The 19827-nt window shown below is 44.9% G+C and overlaps 1 protein-coding gene across 3 annotated transcripts in view; it reads right to left on the bottom strand.

Moving 5' to 3' along the window:
- SSH2 (slingshot protein phosphatase 2) overlaps window positions 1-19827 on the bottom strand; it is a 52130-nt gene that overhangs the window by 12534 nt on the left and 19769 nt on the right. The window contains exons 2-10 of one of the 3 annotated variants that reach the window (XM_062592196.1): window positions 19285-19388; window positions 15031-15095; window positions 10093-10214; window positions 7473-7541; window positions 6604-6669; window positions 5180-5374; window positions 3188-3281; window positions 2938-3066; window positions 232-278 (exon numbers count right to left, since the gene is read on the bottom strand). In XM_062592196.1, the coding sequence (XP_062448180.1) occupies window positions 232-278; window positions 2938-3066; window positions 3188-3281; window positions 5180-5374; window positions 6604-6669; window positions 7473-7541; window positions 10093-10214; window positions 15031-15095; window positions 19285-19388 (891 nt within the window). Of the gene's footprint in view, window positions 1-231; window positions 279-2937; window positions 3067-3187; window positions 3282-5179; window positions 5375-6603; window positions 6670-7472; window positions 7542-10092; window positions 10215-15030; window positions 15096-19284; window positions 19389-19827 lie in introns of those variants that run through there. The other 2 variants (XM_062592197.1, XM_062592199.1) reach the window with 2 other exon arrangements.

Below are 19827 nucleotides of genomic sequence, written 5' to 3'. Positions count from 1 at the left end.
CCAAGGGGATGTTAGTCAAGGTCAGGGAACAAGATTCTTTTACTTTAGGGTGCCTGTTTGTAAAACACAGGGTTTGGAAGAAGCAAGGGAGCAGCAGATTGTCAGCTTGTTCAGATCTGCAAGCCCTTTGTACAAATCAGGTTACACAGCAGCTCTGGGATGGAATTTGTTGTGTGGACAATGAGCGAGGCCAGGTCCTCACTTTTAAGCTGACGACCTGAAGCTACTTACCCTCTGTTCTGCAAGTCTTCCAAATTGGAGGCATTCCACTCCGAGCCCTGCAGGGAAAACATGCAAGAGGACACATCACCCACAAAGAAAGCACAGAGAGATAACCAAAAAAAACAGCAGAGGGGCCACCAGGATGAAGCTGCCCAGCCATGCGATGGAGCGTTAAGAGTCTTTCGAGTAAAGGGTGTGCGTAAGAGGGGTAACAGGGCTCATGCCTTCATGTTTGGCACCTTATCTTGCTCTATCAACCAGATCCGTTCTGAAGAGCAGGCAGCTCTGCAAAGCTGAGCCCAGCACTGTAGCCGCGCACTTCCTGCAAAGTGTTGAGAAATCTACTTCAGCAAAGAGGAGATCACTCCACCCTTTCCCTGGAGGCTGCTGCTACCAGCTCTGCCCCACAGAAGAGCAGCTGCCTGTGCTTAAAAACTATCCAGGTGTTCTTTTTACATGAAACACCCATCCTGCACATCAAAGGCCACAACACTGCTAGCTCATTTGGGTTACACCTCTTCTCCCCACACTCCAAGTCTGTGTCAGCAGAGAAACAAAGGTGTTCAATCCTGGCTAGCTAACCCACTCCTCTGCAGAACCCACTGGGTCTCCCAGCCAAGCTCCTTGCCCTTGCCCAAATAGTTAAGCCTTCAGAGAGGACAAGGCAGTCCAGACAAAAGCTTCTTTCTTTCCAAAAAAAAAAAAAAAAAATGTTAGTTATCTGCTTCTCTGCCTTAAATAGCTCCTAAATGGAAAGACAATTCAGAAAAAAGGAGAAAGCAGCCAACAGCTGCACTGCTTGGGGCTGCTCCCATGGGGCAGGCTTTACGCTGCCCCAGGGACAGGAGAGGCATGGCCAGGGTGTACCAGCCCTCGGAGCATACCTACTACCTGCCTGTAAGCCTGGCCAGCCCAAAACAAGAACTTCCCTGCCAGGCACACACCTCACGCTGTTCACACAGTGACGGGTTGCTGCTTGCCCTGGAAGCATGCACAGGCACCCTGAGTTTGTGATGGGGTCAGTTTCTCCAATCAAAAGAGCTGTGATCTGGGGCAATGCACTTGCACCCATGACAGCACTTGCAGAAAAGTCTTGAGCATATGCAGTCTGCACCACGATGTATACACACACCCAAGAAAGGACTGTGTTACTGTTCTGGTAGCTACTGGGGACAAGTCTGTTGTCTTTTCCTGACCCCTCAGGAATATAACAAACAAAAAGCAAATGATTCTTCCCAAATTGAACCATTTCTTAAGAGAAATCATCAGAATGAGGACATCATTCAAGGGTTCAGCACAGATGAAGCTCTAAATTTTGAGCAGGGTAAAGGCAAATGTCTCATGCCTTGGTGATCCAGATTTCAATAGAAAGCATTGCCTTCAGCAACAAATCAGGTCAGTGCCAGCAAAGTCCAGAGCTGTGCATGATCTGGAGAAGAGATACAGAGCCCTGTTTAGTTATTTTAGTACTTTCTAAGTAGGATCCAACAGGGTTTTTGCCTGTACCTGGAAGTAAACAGCCCCATGGCTCCCAGCGGACTCACTGTACAAACTCTGCCTTGAAGTGTACAAGTTCCTGAATGAAGTTGCTGCCCCAGCAGCACTGCTCCTCATCGCAGAGGCCTGACTGGCAAACACATCTACTTCTCCCGTTAGCCACAGCCCTTCTCCATGGTGCTGCCTGTGAGCCTTTTTTCATGGTCTTGTTCACATTAACCATACTCTAAGTTGAGGTTCAAATCTCTGCAGCTGACCAAACTGCCTGTGGTGTTCTTGACTAGTGCTGTAAGCCTGTAACATGCCTCTCTCTGAAGAGCATCTAGTCTGCACAAAACCACGATGTCGTAGGTACTTTAACTTTTCTGGTTCTACCCCACCACAATTTCCTGGGAGTGTTCACGTTAACATAAACCATCTCTTTGGTGCCATGGGAAGGCACTAAACTTCACAAGACTGGGAGAAGCTGTCTCAGGCTGAACAGACCAACTGGTCCAAAACGACTGGCTTTGTTTATAGTTGAGCCAATCTCACAGCTAGGCAGCCCCACAAAACCAGTGTTCAGTGCTCCAGAGCTGGGAAATCCAGTGGAGAGCTGACTCACCAGAAGGAGGTGGAGCAATTAGACAGGCCCCAGCAGCAATGAAAGGCAACTAAATGAGCAAAAAATTAAAAGGCAAAACCTTTACATTGCCTTAAGTGGATTATCTTCAGAATTCTTTGCAAAACTCCTCTGTTCCCCTAAATGACACAAACTTAAGCTTTCCACATTACAGGTAGTGTAATTCTACCTGAATCTTACATAAGCCCCCAAAACAACTCCTTTTTCTTCTTTGCTGCAGTTACGCTCTTCCCAAAGACACACTCCAAGAATTTGACACCTGGACAGTCAGACCACAAAACTGGTCTTCTGTCAATGGAAACAGCCTTGCAAAGAAATTCAAAATCAAGGTTCCTCCCTCCCATCCCCCCTTTCCAGAGTCCAGAGACTGCAGCTTTGCTGGGCTATAAGGCACAGTTTAGAATTACCAAGAAGCCAGGTAGCTCTTCTTCAATAGTATTACTGTCTTATGTCTTGCTCAAGAATACATGATTCCAGGATTTGTCAACCTCTCCTTCAGACTTACAGTTTCTCCAGAGGCCGTTGTGTCAACCAAGAAATGGTGAGAAGCAAAAGGTGTATTTACAAGTATAACTTGAATTCACTGCTAAACTTACCAAAAAGACATGATCAAATATCTGAGTGGGGCTGTCCATCTGCCCAAGAATCACTATCATTTCATTGTCAATGAACTCCTTGAACTCTCGCAGGTTACACACCATTTGCATCTCCAGCTCTGTGCGTATCTGAGTGAAGAAGACAAGGAAACCATGTGAAGTTTTTGCTCTACTGTTTCCTCACAGCAAAAAGTATAGAGCTCTCTACTTTGTGCAACAGCACTTCTAGTGCTGCTCCTCCACCACTCACCTCTTTCGACGTGATGTTCTCCAAATCTTTCTGCATCATGATCTCTCTTAACTTGGTCTTAATTAGCCGTTCTGTGCGCTCCCGCTCTGTTGGGCTACCAGAAGGAAGGAACAGAGAGTCATGAGGAAGGGAAATGAACTGGGCTCATGGTACTTTTTAAACTGGTATTGTTCAGACTGGATACGTTGAAGAGTCTCAGACACTCGTTCTGCTCCCCCCAAGCAGCTCCTCAACTGGGAGGAATTCAGGTAACTGTAAAGCCCAGTTTGGATTCCCAGCTGTATGTGAAACAGAGAGCAACTGAATGTGCTTAATCCACTGTAGTAATCCAGAGAACCTAAAGTATTTGGTAAATTTTAAATTGGGAATCTGCATTACACTCACTGGAGCAACATCTAAACCTCCCCTCTACCTTTCTTGGAAAGGTAACAGTTCCAAAGCTCCTTACATGGAGAAAAGAGGGCAGCTAAGCCTTTGTGCATTCCTCCACCCTCTGCTGCCAGGGGCCTTATCACCAGCTGCAAAAATAGCCTGACTAACACCAAGAGAAGTTGCAACAGAGCAGCAGCTCAGAGCTGGCTCACCCATCACAGTTAGAAGGGGTCCAGAAGTAACATTTCACACCACCTTTCTGTCTTTCTGGAAGGCTACCAGGCTGGTAAATGCACAGAGACTTCTGCTTTTAGAAGCAACTACAACTCGTTTCCAGCTGGTGGTTCACAAACAAAAATCATAAGAGTTCCCAGTCCTCTTAACCACAAGCATTATTTCAAGACTTGATTAGGACAATGCTGTCTAGGTATCCCCAAGAAATCACTCAACTGCTGCCACTGGAGAAAGGATAGATTACACGGAACATACATATGAAAAGTTAGAGGACTATTAATCTGAAAGCCTGCCAAAATTTTTCAGCCTTCTTACTTGCACATTAAAAACAATCAAGTGTGAAGATTTGTTCACAGTTGAACTACTGCCTTAGCATTATTGTTCACTCACTGAACATCAACAACATGAAACACCTAAGAGCATAAATCAACCAATGGCACTATTACACTAGGAAAGCAGCTGAGGCTAATGAAAACTCATTTCTTCTACTGCAAGCATGACAACTAACCCCTCATACTTGGCATTACACCTGGACACAGACTACTTTGAGGTTATACAGTATCACTACCATCAGCAATAGTACCCCTAATTACAGGGGTTGTAGCTTTTGAATGTTGGTAGAGCCTAGAAACTTTGCCTGTGTAAACTATGTACACATCTTTATAAGTCACTGTTTTGGAACATACCCCACTAGACATCTGAGCGTTTAGCCAGAGACAATATGGGACCTATATGCTGCTGTTTCACACTTACAAAGCTCCCCAGAGCCAAGAATCACTGCTTTGCTCTTTCTCCCCATTCTGAGGTGTGTTAGCTGGATGTCCACGAAGCTGCTTCTGAACTCGGTCTCAGAAGACCGTGCCTAAACACTTCACTTTCTGGGAAAATGAACTGAATAAGGAAGAAGGACCATGTTTTATTAAACAGCGTGCTTATACATGCTCCAGAGTAAAAGCAAAATCCAGAGAAACCTGCTCTTTCCAGGAGGCACAAGGGCGGGGAATCAGTGGATAAAACTAGTGAACAGGATGGCCTAGGTTCTAGTCTCTGCTATAGCAGATATCTCCAGGGTTTGGCCAAGACACCATATCTACCGCTTACTAGTAACACAGAACTAACCTTGTAGAAGCAAAGATCTGAGAGCAACAAGTAACAGGTAAACACCTAGAGGTTGTACAACTAGAATGAAAACAGAGGTGAGAGAAGACAAACCTTAGCCCCAAGAGAGCAAATCTTCCAGCGCTGTTTACCTAACCAGGGGTCCGTTTATATCTCAGCAGGAAGCCTCCCCTCATTAGAACCTAATTAAGAGCAATTCCCTGTAGCAACCGTCTCCTCTTTTGGAGGCTGCACTGCTTACAGCTCAGCAGAGCCAAACCTACTTACACATCTGTGAAGAGGGCAGGTGAGTCAGGCCGGTGGGACTGCACATCTTGCATGGCGTTCCACTCATTGACGGATGACTGGTCGGAGTTGATATGGCTCTCATAGTAACTAACCCATGTAAGGAAGAGGCTCCCTGGGTAGTAGTTGTTACTCCGGGCTACCTCACAAGCCTTATGTAAACTCTGTAGGGCAGACCTAGAAAGGAGAAAAATACCTGCAGCATTATCCTATCTTCCTCAGGATGGTATCAAGTACAAAGCAGCAGCCAAACCCTGGATCCTGTTTGTGTGCCATCAGTTGGTACAGATTCCCGGATTACGTGCAGCAGCTCCCGCAGCTATCTGAGCAGGAGGCTGCCCTGCAAGGGTATGTTTATAGGAGCACATCTGGGTTACCACACACTACAAGAGCCTGGGTGTCCCCACTAAAGCATACTAAGACAAGGCCCTGCTGCTTGGCTTGGATGGCAGAAAAGCTGCCTGCAGTTTACAGGGTAGAGGCACCTGTGTTCTTTCGCTCCGAAAACTGCTACAACTGCCTGAGCCATGATTAAGATGTGCAGAGTTTCTCTCTGACACAGGCAGCTCTGACAACTCCATCTTACAGTGCCATTCGCTCCTCTGCGTGCAGGGCAAAAATGCCCAAGAACTAGATACGGAGAGCTACGTGTCCAACCCCAAGGCTTCAGGGATGCACTCTAGCGAAGGTGTTTAGGTGTCTGCCCTCTCTCACTGCAAGAGCGATGTTAGAAGTTTCTTCAGCTGCTGCTGGGAAACAAATCCCCTCTCCTATTTTTAGCCTGTTTTAAATCTTTGACTGGGATCAGAAGGATCCAGGTCAAAATCACTGGGGTGACATGGAAGCATGACACCCTGACAGGGGATGTATTTCGGCAATGCAAAGAAGCTTGAGCCAGAAATACTTTAATGGCCACTACATTCTAACGTGAACTGCCCTAAAAGGAAAGAAAAATGCAGGCAGCTTCTCTCTCCTTCTCGCTATCACAGTGAGCATGTCTCACCGGAGACAGAGGCTCCTAAAATACCTATAAGTGTATTTCCTTTTTTTATGATGAATAAAAGAAACAGTTGTATTTCAAACACGCCTATATCAACAGTAAATTTTGCTTTGGAAAGATATTCAAAGCAGCAGTCCTTTGCAAAGAAAATTACCCTATTCCCTCCCACCCCCACTTCAGATGAAGGCATGGCCACCACAGTATTACAAGCTCAATGCTGTATACCAGCCCTTGGAGATATTTTTATTTTAGTATCAAGCTTCCTTCTCTGTCTCTGAAGTAACTGCTTACCTGAGTAAGTCTCAAGATACTGATAATGCAAAGCAGCACCTGCTTTTTAGAAGCCCAAGTAGCCAGAATACCTTGAAAAAAAGGATCACTGGGACAGATTATAGTAAGTGCTTACCACATTGCCTGTACAGACACTGGCTTGAATATATGAACCCTGTTATCCGTTGATACGCTGAACCCACTGAAGAGAAGAAGAAAAGCACAGTAAAAATGCATCCCAAAAGCAGCTTTTCAGCTAATAACTGATTGTAGCACATTAGAACAGCAAAGGACCAGCCCTACGCATACAGTTGCTTTGCTGAGTTCAGCTAGCGAACAGATCAAAATAGCACACTACAAGCTCTAAGATGACTTATTTATTTATTTTTTTTTAAGCGGCCACTGTTCAGGAATGAAACTAAGACAGTAGGACAGTGCTTGGGTGTGCTGTTTACCTTGGCAACACAAATTCAGCGCCACAGCTGGGAGCAACAGAGTGCAGCTAAAACGATCCTGGGGCAGCTATCAAGGAAGGAAAAGTCATTCCAAGCGCTGCACTGGACAGCCTTTGTAACTGGCACAAACAGGAGTTTGCAAGTCAGGTGTCTATTTGGCAGAGAAACATCACTTTTACTTTATATTCAGCAAAACACTTGCTGCTGCAAGAGCTATGGAGGAACACATAATAGGATCCCTGTAAGAAGATTTCACTACACACCCACTCACCAGTAAAAGCTCCTTTACTCCAGCTTAAACACACACATGAGCCACTGTCTCACTGCATATTTATTCACAGGTAAGTCAATTATTGGAGTTCCCTGCCACAACTACTGTGATTTAAGGCCTATGAGTCTACTAACTCTATCGATAGAGGTCACCAGCAGGAGGCTGATGGACCTGCCAGGGCTCTGAAATCATTTGAATCCTTCTCCATACACAATGTTCCCAGCTAACACAACCGGTAGCCTCTCCAATACTGACCTAGAACATACAAAAGACACTCACCCATCCCCATCCAGGTGGATCAAGGTGTCACTCCACAGCGGCAGCACCAAACCCATTGTACAAGTGCTACTGTAACAAGAAAGAGAAGGTCAGGTCATCTACTACAGCACCATGACATTACTCTGATTTCACAGGAATGGTTGCAGATGTTTGTATTCATTAGAAAAAAAATACATCCTACTGTTGTTTCAGGGACAAACAAAGCCTGTGTTGTTTCCTACAGGTGTCTGGTAGGGATTATAAACCAGATACAGCATACTAGCATTCCTTCAAGCAAGCTTATAGGGTTGACACCCACCCAAGAGAAGAGCAAACAGGACTTAGAAGCAGCAAGCTCTCAGCAGGTCAGCAGAGGCTCACAGTCTTCGGTCAGCTCAAAGCTTTCTTTACAGATTAGTCCCTCTCAGGCTCAAGTAGTTTGGCTCCAACTCTGATTCATAGCTTTGTTTTCTGTTAGCCCCACAGCCACAGCTGCTGGGAATGAGGATCGGTGTAATGCAATGCCAGGGTGACTGTCAGCAGGGCAGGGTAACAGGCACAGTGTATCACCCGCTGTTGACTCCTGTGTCTTCTCCCCCTCCCACAACTAGAGGCCAAGCACAGTGGCCGGCCAAGACGGACACCTCTTGGCAATCTCGCCCTTTTCTCAGTTGCTTTGACCTCTTCGCCCTTGTAGTCACCTGCTTTCTGCAAGGCTGAGGAAAAGGCCAAGTTAAAAGCAGAAGCCAAGTGATAGAAAAAGGCAGGGATGGGGAAACCCCAACACAACCTGCATCAGGTTGGCAAATGAAAAGGCTGAATCTCATAAAGCTGTAAATCAGCCCATAATCAAAGCAGCACACCACAGAAGAATCAGATTCAACTGTCCTCTGTTCTAATGCTTTGCACTAGCAGCTCTCAAATTTCCTACAATCCCTAACATCCACATCAGTCTCTGCAGCTCATGAGAGGTGAGGGAAGAGAATAAGAATCGAGGCTTCAGGGGGTTAGCAGATGCGAAACTCTGTTACACGCACATTGTCTCAGAGTGACTGATGCCCAGAACACGGAGACAATACAGCATGCATCTATTTCTGTTGAATACATCATATGAGCTCATGGAAAGACATGTTTTTAAAAGGCTTCCCAAGGTGGCCAGGGTATTTTTAGTGATACTTTTCAGCAAGCGCTTATCAGAGCCCATAGCAACAAGTCTAAATTGAGTTATAAATACTGAGTGGGCAAGGGGAGTGTATATCAGACTGACCATCCAGAACCGTAGTAACCCTAGGAGAAAGCTAAAAATTACCCTGCTACGTTATTAGATACTGAATGCCAATGAGCTCTCAGTTATCAAAGGTGGCTGTGCGGGTATATCACAGCCAATAGGAGGCTCCAGTCTCACAGCACCCTGTGCAAGGACAAGTTATTCTTATACTACTATTCCTATACTGAGAGCATCTTTGAGCTACAGCTGTACACACACGTATAGGAATGGATCCAGGAGCCAGTGGCAGCATCAGGCCGGTCCCCATTTTCAGCAGGCATCACCTGAGCTAAGAATCTAAAGCAAGCTGCTTGAAATTAAGCATACTGGCTGTTGTGATTAGCAGCAGGCCACCTCAAGGGTCATTTATTAGCCAAACAATTCAAAAAGCCTTTCTAGTGACCCTACTAATTGCCAGAAAGTAATCTGTTTCAGTTAGGATTAGAAACAAAACTAATTCCTGTAGCACAGTTGTGCTTAAAGATAAAAGCTAGAAACAAGCATGTGCACAAAAATTTCCAAAAATGAGTTGAATATCCATATTCTTCTTTTCTCATCTAGGCCAAAATTTACTTATAACTTTTAACTTATAACTTTTTTAAGAGCCATGTCCCTCTGCACCTGTTTGCTCTCTCCAAGAGTCCAGTGTCCCCTTCCAAACTTGAAGTGTCTGTCCTCAAAGCTGCTGAGTGAAGCTGCCTCCTGGCTTCCAGTCACTCCAGCAAAAGCTGCCTCCTCAGCCATGTCCTGCAGCCTTTTGGAGAGGTCGGCAGCAATTTAAAATGAATGAAGCAAAAGCACTAAACCCTGGTGACATACTAATGTCTGGGGAGAACACATGTTGTGTAACATCTGCCATCAGCAACCCTGACATTCCCATCAGGCCCTTTGTGCCACGACCTTGGCATGGGGCTGCCTGATAGTCACTCTCTTACTAACTGCTCTCCTGAACCCTGATGTGCAGCTTCTCTAATTGCAGCTTTTTGTCTCTTTGCAGGCGAGTTGTCTCTCCTTCTGGTGTACAGACGCAGCTTGGGACCACACCATTCAGAGATCTCTCTGGGCACTTAATGTCTTCACATGAGCCCGAGGCACTGAGGAATGGAGGAAATGTTGACCTGTGCTATTTCCTTGCAGCATAAGCTGCACTCTGGGAATGAACCTCAGAGACCACCAAGATCTCAGAATTATTCCCTTATCTCTCCTTTTCCATCTCATTTCAAAAAGGAAATTCCGAGTCTGCAGAAAGATATTGGCCTGGAAAAGCTGAAGCAGTCTATCCCTAAAAAACATGGATCAGACAGCAATTTCTACACTTTACTCAATATATCTGGGTGAACACAAGGATCTCCTCCACCCGGACACTGTGAGTACCTGTCGTTGGAAGAGAAATCCATCCCTAGAACAATGCTCTCCTCGGTGTCTTGTCTGCCGTTAGTGGATACTACCACCATGTATCTTGTGCGGTTCTGGTATGTACTTTCCAGTCTTACAGCCTAAGAAACAAAGAAGATGGATCAGCAGTGCAGCCAGCAGAAGGCACACAATTACATTTACAAGCCATCTTTTCATGCTGAGTGACAGGCAAAGAAGCAGCGATGCAGTCTGCACTAGTATGGATGGCCAGGACTCCTCAGTGAGGTAACCAGTAGAGAAATGACTTACATACAGTGTTTTTTCTCAACAGTTAGGGTGTGCCTGGTGGCTGTCCCTGCAAGCCTGCATTTAAAGAGCAGCTTATACAGTTGGCTGCCACAGTCCTCTGACTGGTCCCAGTCTAGGTAGCTTCATGCAGCATTAAGCGTTCAACGAGACGGGTGTTGAGTGAGCTCTTCATCTCACAGAAGGCTTTGTTCAAAGAACCAGAGCATCCCTTTACGCTCCTGCATGTTACAATAGCTCCAGTAAGGCTCTTTCCAGCAATGTCCCAGACAGCTGGGCAGACAACTAGAGTCTAATTGATATGTGGTTTCCCGCTGGCCCTTTGAATTTGTCAAGCAGCTCTCCCAGTGCAGAAGTAACCCTACTGTCTTGCACCTGGCAGGAAAAGAAAATTTCCCCTATCATTAAGCTGTATCCATTGTTGGATTCAGATTGCTCAGAAGAGGTGAAAGTCATTGTGCCTAATTGCTCCTATCCCTACCACATGTACCCCAGTGCCAAAAGAGAGATCTAGTGGGACTGGCAGATGCCTGAAATTTTCCCTCTGAACCAAATACCACTGAGAGTGCTCAGATAGCAGCTGTCTAAGTTGCAAGCATTAGACCAACATCAAGTTCCAAAACACAATACCGAAGTGCTGCACACTTTCAAAAGCCAAGAGGAACTGAGAATTCTGTGGCTGAAGCAAGACTTCTTAAGGACAAACCGCTGCTCAGTGAGGAGCCAGGGGAAGGGAGCCCAGACAAGCGCTGTGTCTACCTCTGTAAGCTTTGCCTGTACACATCTGCAGTAAGCAGTTTTTACTTGCAACACTTTTTGGACTCTGTTCCTAGCCATTCGCAGGAGCAAGGATTTTAGTCACGGGATCCCAATTACAGACACTTGGACATCCCTAGAAAGGAAGTGTCTTTGATTATGTATACTGAATCTTAACTTTGCTTTGGACAGCCTAACCTAACCCTGAAATGCCATCTAGCTTCAGTGTTTATCTTAGTGTTAAACTGCTTGAACTTTGAGCAGAGCCTGCAGGGAGCAAGCACGGACAAGAAAGAACCACCGCAGCCTCGGCTTGCCCTGTGCTCTGGACAGATATATCCGTCTGTCATGTTGAGACCCAGTTGCTGAATTCCTCATGACTGAACAGTTCAAGCTAGAATCAGTATTTGACATTTTTCACAAACAGAACCTGAATTCCTCAAGCGCAGCAGCCCTGCCGCAGCCCTCCCAAGCTACTACTTGCTCAGGCACACTCCCTGGAAGACTCTGGCAGTTCAGGGATCAGAGGGCTTGCTTTAAATAGTCATTTTACACTTAAAACAAAACAGAATAAAAACAAAAACCCCAAAAAACTCAAAAGATAACTTGGGAAAACATGGGAAGAGCTCTCACAGGCAGGTTGTCTTTCCCAGCCCTGTTCCTTTTGCCCAGCAGTTCATTCCAACTTGCATTTGAGGCCAGCATGGCATCTCCTGGCTCAGAGGAAGCCCACTCTTACCTCCCTCACACTTTGCCCATCCACTAGCTAGTGAGTCTCTACCACAGGATGTGGCAGAATCTACAGCAAAGGTTAAAACAACACATGGCAGTCCAAACAGAGGTTGCTATTTCACGTAAGTGCTCAATCGCAGGAGATTATGCTGACAGTGGTGGGGAAAGCCTCCCAGTGCAGCAGCTCTGGTGATGAGGGTGGAACAGCAAGTGCAGGCAGGAGACAGTGTTGACTGTGCCTTCTAGACTCGTCTGATAGGACTGAAGACCAACAGGAACTACCCAAATGCTGAAGCCAGCAGACAAGTGTGCTCTGTACAGCGAGAGACTGTGCCCCACCCCTTATCTTTAAGATAAGTCATGCTAGAACCAGCTTTCTCCTTCTTACTCATGTTACTGGGATTCCTTTGGAAACACAGAGGATCAAAGTGGTCAGGCCTTCAAGGTGCGAATTCTGCCAAAGCTGGCTGTTTCTACAACTAACTGCTTGTAGCAAAACAGAAAGGGTGCTCTTCAACCTAGAAGAGCAAGCAATCACCAAGGTCTCGGTGGGTTAAAGTGATTACCTACATTAGGATCCAAATCTCAAACAGAAACAAAGACTTGCCCAAAACTGGAGCAGCCGGCCAAGAGCTGCCCTGTGTCCAGGCATGAACACACGAGTTTTGTTCTACTTCTCTTGAGGCTAGTCCAACAGCAAGAGGATTAGCATAATCTAACTTACTTTTGCTAAACCAATTTGGCTAGCAGTAATTAGAAGTGTGGTTTTAATGCAAGACCCTTTAGAACAAGGCTAGCCAAACAGCGGCCAAAGGTCATATAGCCTCAAGTCACTGGGGTGGGATTTTCAGAGGAACAACTAAGAGAAACAGGACAAGGTTTACTGTGGCATTGCCTAGACGTAACACTTACACCCTTCCCACAAAGCAAAGAACCATCACCAGAGCAGATAATGCATGTTGCCAAGTTTACGAGAATAATAAAACAATAAGCTTTACATTCTAAGCCAGCCAATCCCCAAAATTACCCTGAGAGTCGTGACATGCCCATCAAGTCAGAAATTGGTCTCTGGCCTTTTCATTAAGCACTAACTTATATGCTCACTCAACGAAGGAGTACAAACATGAACTAATGGGTCTGATGCCTTTTAAATTAGAATATTTGAAATAACATTCAATCTGTGGAGAATGGCCTAGCTTCAGGGACTGTCATGAGATGGAAGATTTTTTCTCAACAGCTCATCTACATAGAGCTAGATTTCTCTTCAATTTGAGGAAGTTATTTATAGTCTGTTTATACACAAGAAGTCCTCTGTAGTCCTTCCAGGGCTAGCAATATATTTTTTTTAATTTTACCTACTCATAATCCAACTTTGCCTTCTGTTGCAATCTTGTTTCATCAAAAGTATCACGTGATATTCTATCAATCCTTATCAACAGGACATTGCGACAGGCAAGCTCATACTGATCTCGCAGTCCTGTAGCATGAAAAGATGAAAGTGCTTCATACAAGAATGCATTTTTCACTGGGATATTTGATTTGAAGACTTTTAGAAGTCTTATTTCATTATTAAACACATAAGTGAACAGCTTCCCACTCTGCCAAGTTCCAGGAGTACTTTCAATCAATTTGTACACTTCTAACCAATTTTCCCCCTTCCTACTGATCTCACTCTGGTACCATTGCTCTGATCCTGCTCTCATGAAAGGCTACAAAAACTCTGCCAATAGCTCCAACAGAAACAAGAGTTGTTCCAAAATCCAAGTGTAGGTTTATAGAGGATTAGATTCCTCTGCTGCCCTCTGAATGACAGCAGCCAACACAAGAAGAGAAGGCATTTCTCTCAGTACTGTTTATATTTCAAATCTTATTGGTAGCTACTATTTTATGAGACAGTCTATTGCAGCTCTGCACACCCTTCGTTCGTCAAGAATCAATTAGATACAAGTAGACTATCGAACTTAACCTCATGCAAGATTTTAGCATTCCAAATGCAGCTCTGAACAAAAGGGTTTATGTCTCAGCCCACAAAGTCCTTATTCAGCTGTTAAGGCTAATTTGTCCCAAATCACACAATGTAGCCAGTGATATTGCTGAACAATGACTTGTTCAATAGCTTCCAATGTTCTAACCCTGGCTCTGATTCTGCAAAGTACTGAGAACTCCCATTCCCAACAGCTCCACTGAAACATTAGCGACTGCAAGGTGGGCCTGATAAAGTTTAGGAGTAGGTCCTTCAATTTGCTTATAAAGATTGTTCATGGCAAAATATTTTCTGTGATCCTTTTTAAAGTTAAAGCATTTTGTAGTATCCCTGGCTGTCTTCTAGGTATACTCATTAGGTAAGTCTAGCTCTAGCAGAATTTATGAGGATTCTGCAAACCAGAGAAGCTAGAATACCACTTCCAATGCTGACAATCCCTCTTCGAGCATAGGTTGCTAAGATGCACCAAGAGAACACAGGAAGAGAACTCCAAACTACCGAACGATACGAGATGTAGAGACATTGCAGTCATGCCTGACCTTGAAGAGTACTTCAGCAAGTCCTATGCAAATTCCTCACTGCTGCTCTTCAGCTTCTAGAGGTCTTTGGGACAGCACATTAATACTATAAACAGCATCACATAATTTTCATTCCATCATTAAAGGAGGCAACAACCCAGAAAAGCAGGTAGACACGGATCAATAGTTACACAGGGATCTTACAAGCTTCTTCAAGAAGAAGAATTGTCTTCTGAGATGCAAAAATTTAGGAAAGCACAGAGTGAGGAAAACAGCTAAACTAAGAGGATAGGACAGGTGGTTCACACTGGTCAGACTTAAGTTTCTAACTCCCGATTTAACTAGGACACCAAGTTAATATACCTAGCTTCTTCTGCAATTGTTACAATACTTTTTTAGAGCGTAAGTACTTAGTACCTGGATTAGACAAAGGCAGAGTTTTATAGCCATACAATTTGTCTCTTTGGACAACCAAATAAGCCAAGCTTTCACAATCAGGTGCTTTTTTTCCTTGTGGCTGCAAAGAAGTCTCCCCAAATTTGATGATGGAATGACTGGAACATGCACACATCACTGCTTTCATGAGTTATACAGGTATATTTGTCAAGTGGAATTTAACCTTCACATTCACAACCGCAGATAAGCAAAAAGCCAGCCTACCAGTCTGATGTTGTCTTCTGGGCGGAGCAGTATGAACATGGCCTGCAGGTGCTGCTGCAGATCCCCTATAGGAAAGAGGGAAAGGTAAGGGTACAAAAATAGCCTCAAATCACATGCAGGCTCCTGGCTTGTCCAGTCAGAGGAAACCTCTACCAAGAAACTTGACACGTCATTTTGAGCATTGCTACTTCCACCCACCCGGAGATGACAAAACTCCTTTCGGCCTCTTAGTCAGCTGCTCTTCTCTCTCTGTGCTCACCTGTTCCCATCTAACCACACTCTCCCCTAACATCTGTTACCTTTATAACAGAAGGAAGATGTGTTTCAGTATTACTTGTTCCTTTAAATGCTAAGGCAAGCTAGGTAGAAATGGCCCCCATCCCATGGTTCAGCATCTCGTACTACCATGTGGTTTGCCAAACCAGGAATCCTTTACTGATTTTACATTGACTTTTTACCTAGTGCGGAAATCGCACCTAGACAAAAAGCATCCCCTTCAAAATGAGACGCAGTCCCATCTTAACACAACATCTGCTCACATTTGCTTATGTGCCAGCCCTACCTAAAGGTCTCTATAAACTATCACCTGAAAATCAAGAAACCATACTTTTTCCTTGAAAGCATTTACTACTGTTTTACTGATAAGGCTAAGGAAGGCCAAAAGCAGAAATCACAGCTCTCTGCTAAGCACATCATTCTCAGACTGTCAGTAAGCAACAACACCTCCAGCAATAGGCTGTTTTTCCCAATCATTACCTGGAAAATTAATTTGCATTCCCAGAAGAGAAAGTGGCAGGCTGCCAGGTAGCAGAGATTAGCAAGAGGAGGAGTCTTTGCTCTGCCACCTTCTCCCACTCCTACACAGATGGGAAGCTAAGTTTAGATAACACTGCAGGGAAGAGCATGAATGTTGGCGCAAGTATCCACTGCAAGGTTTCATGGACTTTTGAAAATAAGGCAACAGTGGGCATGGAGTAGCATCCAAAATTGCCACATAAGGGAAGTAGAAGAAAGGAAACATTGCCCAGCAAGAGCATCCTACCTAGCTGCCAAAGGATTTTTATAGCTATGGAACCGCAGGGCTGAAGAGCTGCTGCCGCCTCCCTCTCCTCATGGGAGAAGTACAAGCCCATGTGAAATGGGCTACACAGGACAGAGCAATCTCTGCTCTCCCCTTCCTTCCGCCTTGAAACACATGGAGAATGAGTCAATGCCCTGGGACTACATTTTTACTGGGTGGGCGGTAAGAGTAGAGGGAGGGAAAAAAAGAAAAAAAAAAGAAAAAAAAAAAGAAAAACCTCAAGGCAATCAGTAGTGCTAGGAAAGTTGCGTAGAAAGCACCAGAGGAGGTGACAGCACCTGAAGGTACTTTCCAGCCAAGGATATTGTCCGCAGTGCTGCAGCACATGCTGGCACATGCTTCCCTAATAACAATTATCCAGAGAGACAGCTAACGCAGGAAAAGCTACCTCATCCATTGGATGCTTGATCTCCCAGGGGCGCCGTGGGAGACAGGATTTCCCTGCGTCAACACCAGTATAAAATCTTGGCAGTGACACCCAGTTGCAGGAGGCTTCAGATGCTAGCACAATGGGAATCAGAGAGAATGGTGGGTTCAACAGATACAGGTCCCTTTGCCTCAGGTAGTGTCTCCTGCCTGCAGCCTGGAAGAGCCCAGGACATATTTGACTCATGAGGTATTCACATACGTTCAGATGTTAAGCAGCTTGTAAAGAAAAATGCTTCACCTCTGTTTTTCTGCTTCACCTGCCCAAAAGAGCAGTTCCCATCTACTGCTGCCACTAATTCAGTATCAGAAATCACTTTTAAGAGATGTCACCACGAGAACTACTGGATTCTCTCAACACTTACTTTTTAAGTGAGTTTTCCCTTTCTGCAAGACTCAGTCAAGGAGCTCCACTAACCCTCATTCTCAGAAAGTTTATCACAGTCCTCCATTCCGCTGCTGATTACTAGCCTCCCCCACCAACCCTGGAAGCTCCAGAGCTAGAATATAAAGCATCGTTTCCTTGGCCAGCTTTATACTGCTCGCAGTATTTTCAGCCTTGAATACACAGGGCATTCTGTAAGCTTGCTGGATTAAGAAAAAGCAAACGGAAAGATTTTAGTGTGCCAGAACCAGCACAAAGATATCACATCCTGTCCTATGAAGAGCCATGAGCTCTGCTGGCATTCATGGTACATCTGCTGCTTCCCTATCACAATGTCCAGCAACAAGCAAACGCTTTTGTTTCCTCTGAGCTGGCAGGCTAGGTCCAAAGCATCAGCTAGGATGTGATCTTAAGCTGACTCACAGTATCTTAGAGATTGTAAAAGCTCCAGGAAAGTTGCTTTCTTTTCTGGCCTTCTCCAACGCTGCCAGAGAGCAAAAGCAAAGCCCACTAACCTACAGAACAGAGCCAGTTTAGCAGGCAGCATGGAGCTCAGGTGCGCCTAGAAGATGAACACGGACAGCTGGTACCTTATTCAGTCAATCTGCCAACTAATGATTTCTGAAGATGATAAAATTAAAGAAACAGTTGTAGGCATTCATTATTTCCTGTGACATATTTACTTTTTTATGCTGAATTCTAGCACCTCTGATGAATTCAGCAGGTTGGAAAGATCAGGCAATCTTCCTAGAAACTGTTCTAGCAGCCACCTGAAACACTACAGCATCCACAGGCAGCAATTTGGTACTGGAAAGCTATGCCCACTCCCCCCCCCCTTCCAATTCTGTGCACCAGAGTTAAATCACATGACATTCACAGGGCAACAAAAAGTTGAGCACAGATTATCAGAGGCCAAGAAAAGAGAGTTTTCTTTGCCATAAACTCTGCTAGCTCATTGCTGATGGCTGGTTCACCTCTCTCCATCACTGTTCTAAATTGGGGTAGCAGAGGCATTTCACTCAGGAAGGAGACAGACTGATCTCTTGGTGTCTGCTGGCACATCCTGCATGTTAGAAAAGTTAACAGAAAAATAAACGTGGTGCATGCTCTCATACAGAAGACACTTTTCAGTGAGATCTCCAAGTCCCTTAAAAAATACCATACCATTAGTATCACTTCAGAAGCTAGGACACCGAGGAAAGCAAAAGCACTGACGCCTTGCTAAACCTCACCCCCTAAGTTGAAGAGAAAGGAAAAAAAAAAAAAAAAAAAAAAAAAACCTTTTAAGAATAAAAATCCCATTGCTCTGGCAAGCCAGCCTCTCTGAATACAGAACATCTTGCTGTAAGCAATTACAACAGAGCAGATTTGCTTTCTGGGCAGCCTGGCTTCTAAAAGCTCTGTGCTGATTAGACAAGCAACTTTGTTTTCCACCAAGCTCTCCAGACCTCATGCAAGTCAGCTGTAGCATGCAGAATCCAAGGCAGCAAAGAGACAACGCTGTTTATGCTGCCTTGCACAGATTCACAAGGAAACCCATCACTCTTTTTGATAATGGACAAAATTGTATCCAGCCTCTCTGTTTTTGTCTCTGCCCCCGACACAAGTCTGAAATACTCAACATTATTTTTTTCGTGGTGATTCTTTAATGGAAGAGAAAAAACCCAGGCTATCTGATCCCTGTAAAACACCATCCATGAATAAGCACCACACACACACTGAGAAACAACCTTCCCAGAAATGTTTGAGTTTCATTATTCAGACTGACTTTTCAAACAAAGAATCAAAGCACAAAACAAATCAAACTCCAGGAGATAAAGGGGCTGGAATTCTGACTGCCTCTGTATTATTCACACTGTTTGCAAGTCGTAGTAGTCACACTCACCGCTCACAAGTTTCTTTACCACCGTGCAGAGGTAAGTTTCCTCCCTTTCTTCCCTCATAGGAGGTTGGTTTCAGATCAGGAAGGACAGTTACTCCCCCCATAGCATAACCTCAAGTTCTCCAGCGCAATGCACAATTGTTTTGAGAACGACCCTCCACCCCCCTCTCACGTAGAAGTCGCAGGTTGAGATTTTGGGGGACAGAGCACACATAGCACTCCTGTTCACAACTCTCCATGACGTCACGACTGCTGCCATGAAGTCACTAATTTGTTCAATTTTGCTTGGTAAACAAGGGAGTGCTGAAATCTTTTCTTCCAGCACGGACTGTTGCAGTCTTGACATGGGGATGTCTAACTTCTCTGTTTTACACAAAGTGTGCATTAATGCACCTTATTTGCTGTGAAAGAACTCAAGGAAGGTGAAGTCAGAAACCAAGCGAGCAGAGGAGCCTCAGCTGGTGGAGGCAACACACTTACCTGCATGCTTGTTGCGCCTGTGGCTGATCCGAGGAGTAGAAGACCCATTTCCTCGTGGCAGGAAGAGCGCTGCACCTTTCACAGTGAGGAAGCTTTCGCTGATGCTGCAAGGGAAGAGATAAACAGTGAACAGGGAAAATTTGAGAGCTGGCTTTAACAGGAGAAAAGCAAGGGAACAAGAGAGGCTTCACTCTTCCAATGAATGGTCTCTTGTTCTGCAAAGAAGAGATTTAAACCCAAACCATTTTGTTGGTACAGGACTTTCTTCTTCTTCTTTCTCATACAAGTACTGTGAACATTCAAAGTGTAACTGAGAACAACATAAACAGAGAAATTCTGAAAAGCAGAACATGTCTGGTATCATTCTGCCTGCAAAGGTGGGACCTGAGGGATTAACCCACAGCTGTATTTTTGATTTTAAAATGAAGGTGAGAGATTCACATTTCTAAATGGTGATTAATACAACAGGCCCATGCACCCGTTGTGATGGATCCTACTAACCCTGTGCCTTGTGCTTCAGACCCAGCTGATGCCTTGCAGAAA

The sequence above is a fragment of the Rhea pennata genome, chromosome 20 (assembly GCF_028389875.1).
Source record: "Rhea pennata isolate bPtePen1 chromosome 20, bPtePen1.pri, whole genome shotgun sequence".
In the NCBI taxonomy this organism is placed as follows: Eukaryota; Metazoa; Chordata; class Aves; order Rheiformes; family Rheidae; genus Rhea; species Rhea pennata.
The sequence above is the reverse complement of the archived record's forward strand: the minus strand, read 5'-3'. Positions and strand labels throughout refer to the sequence as shown.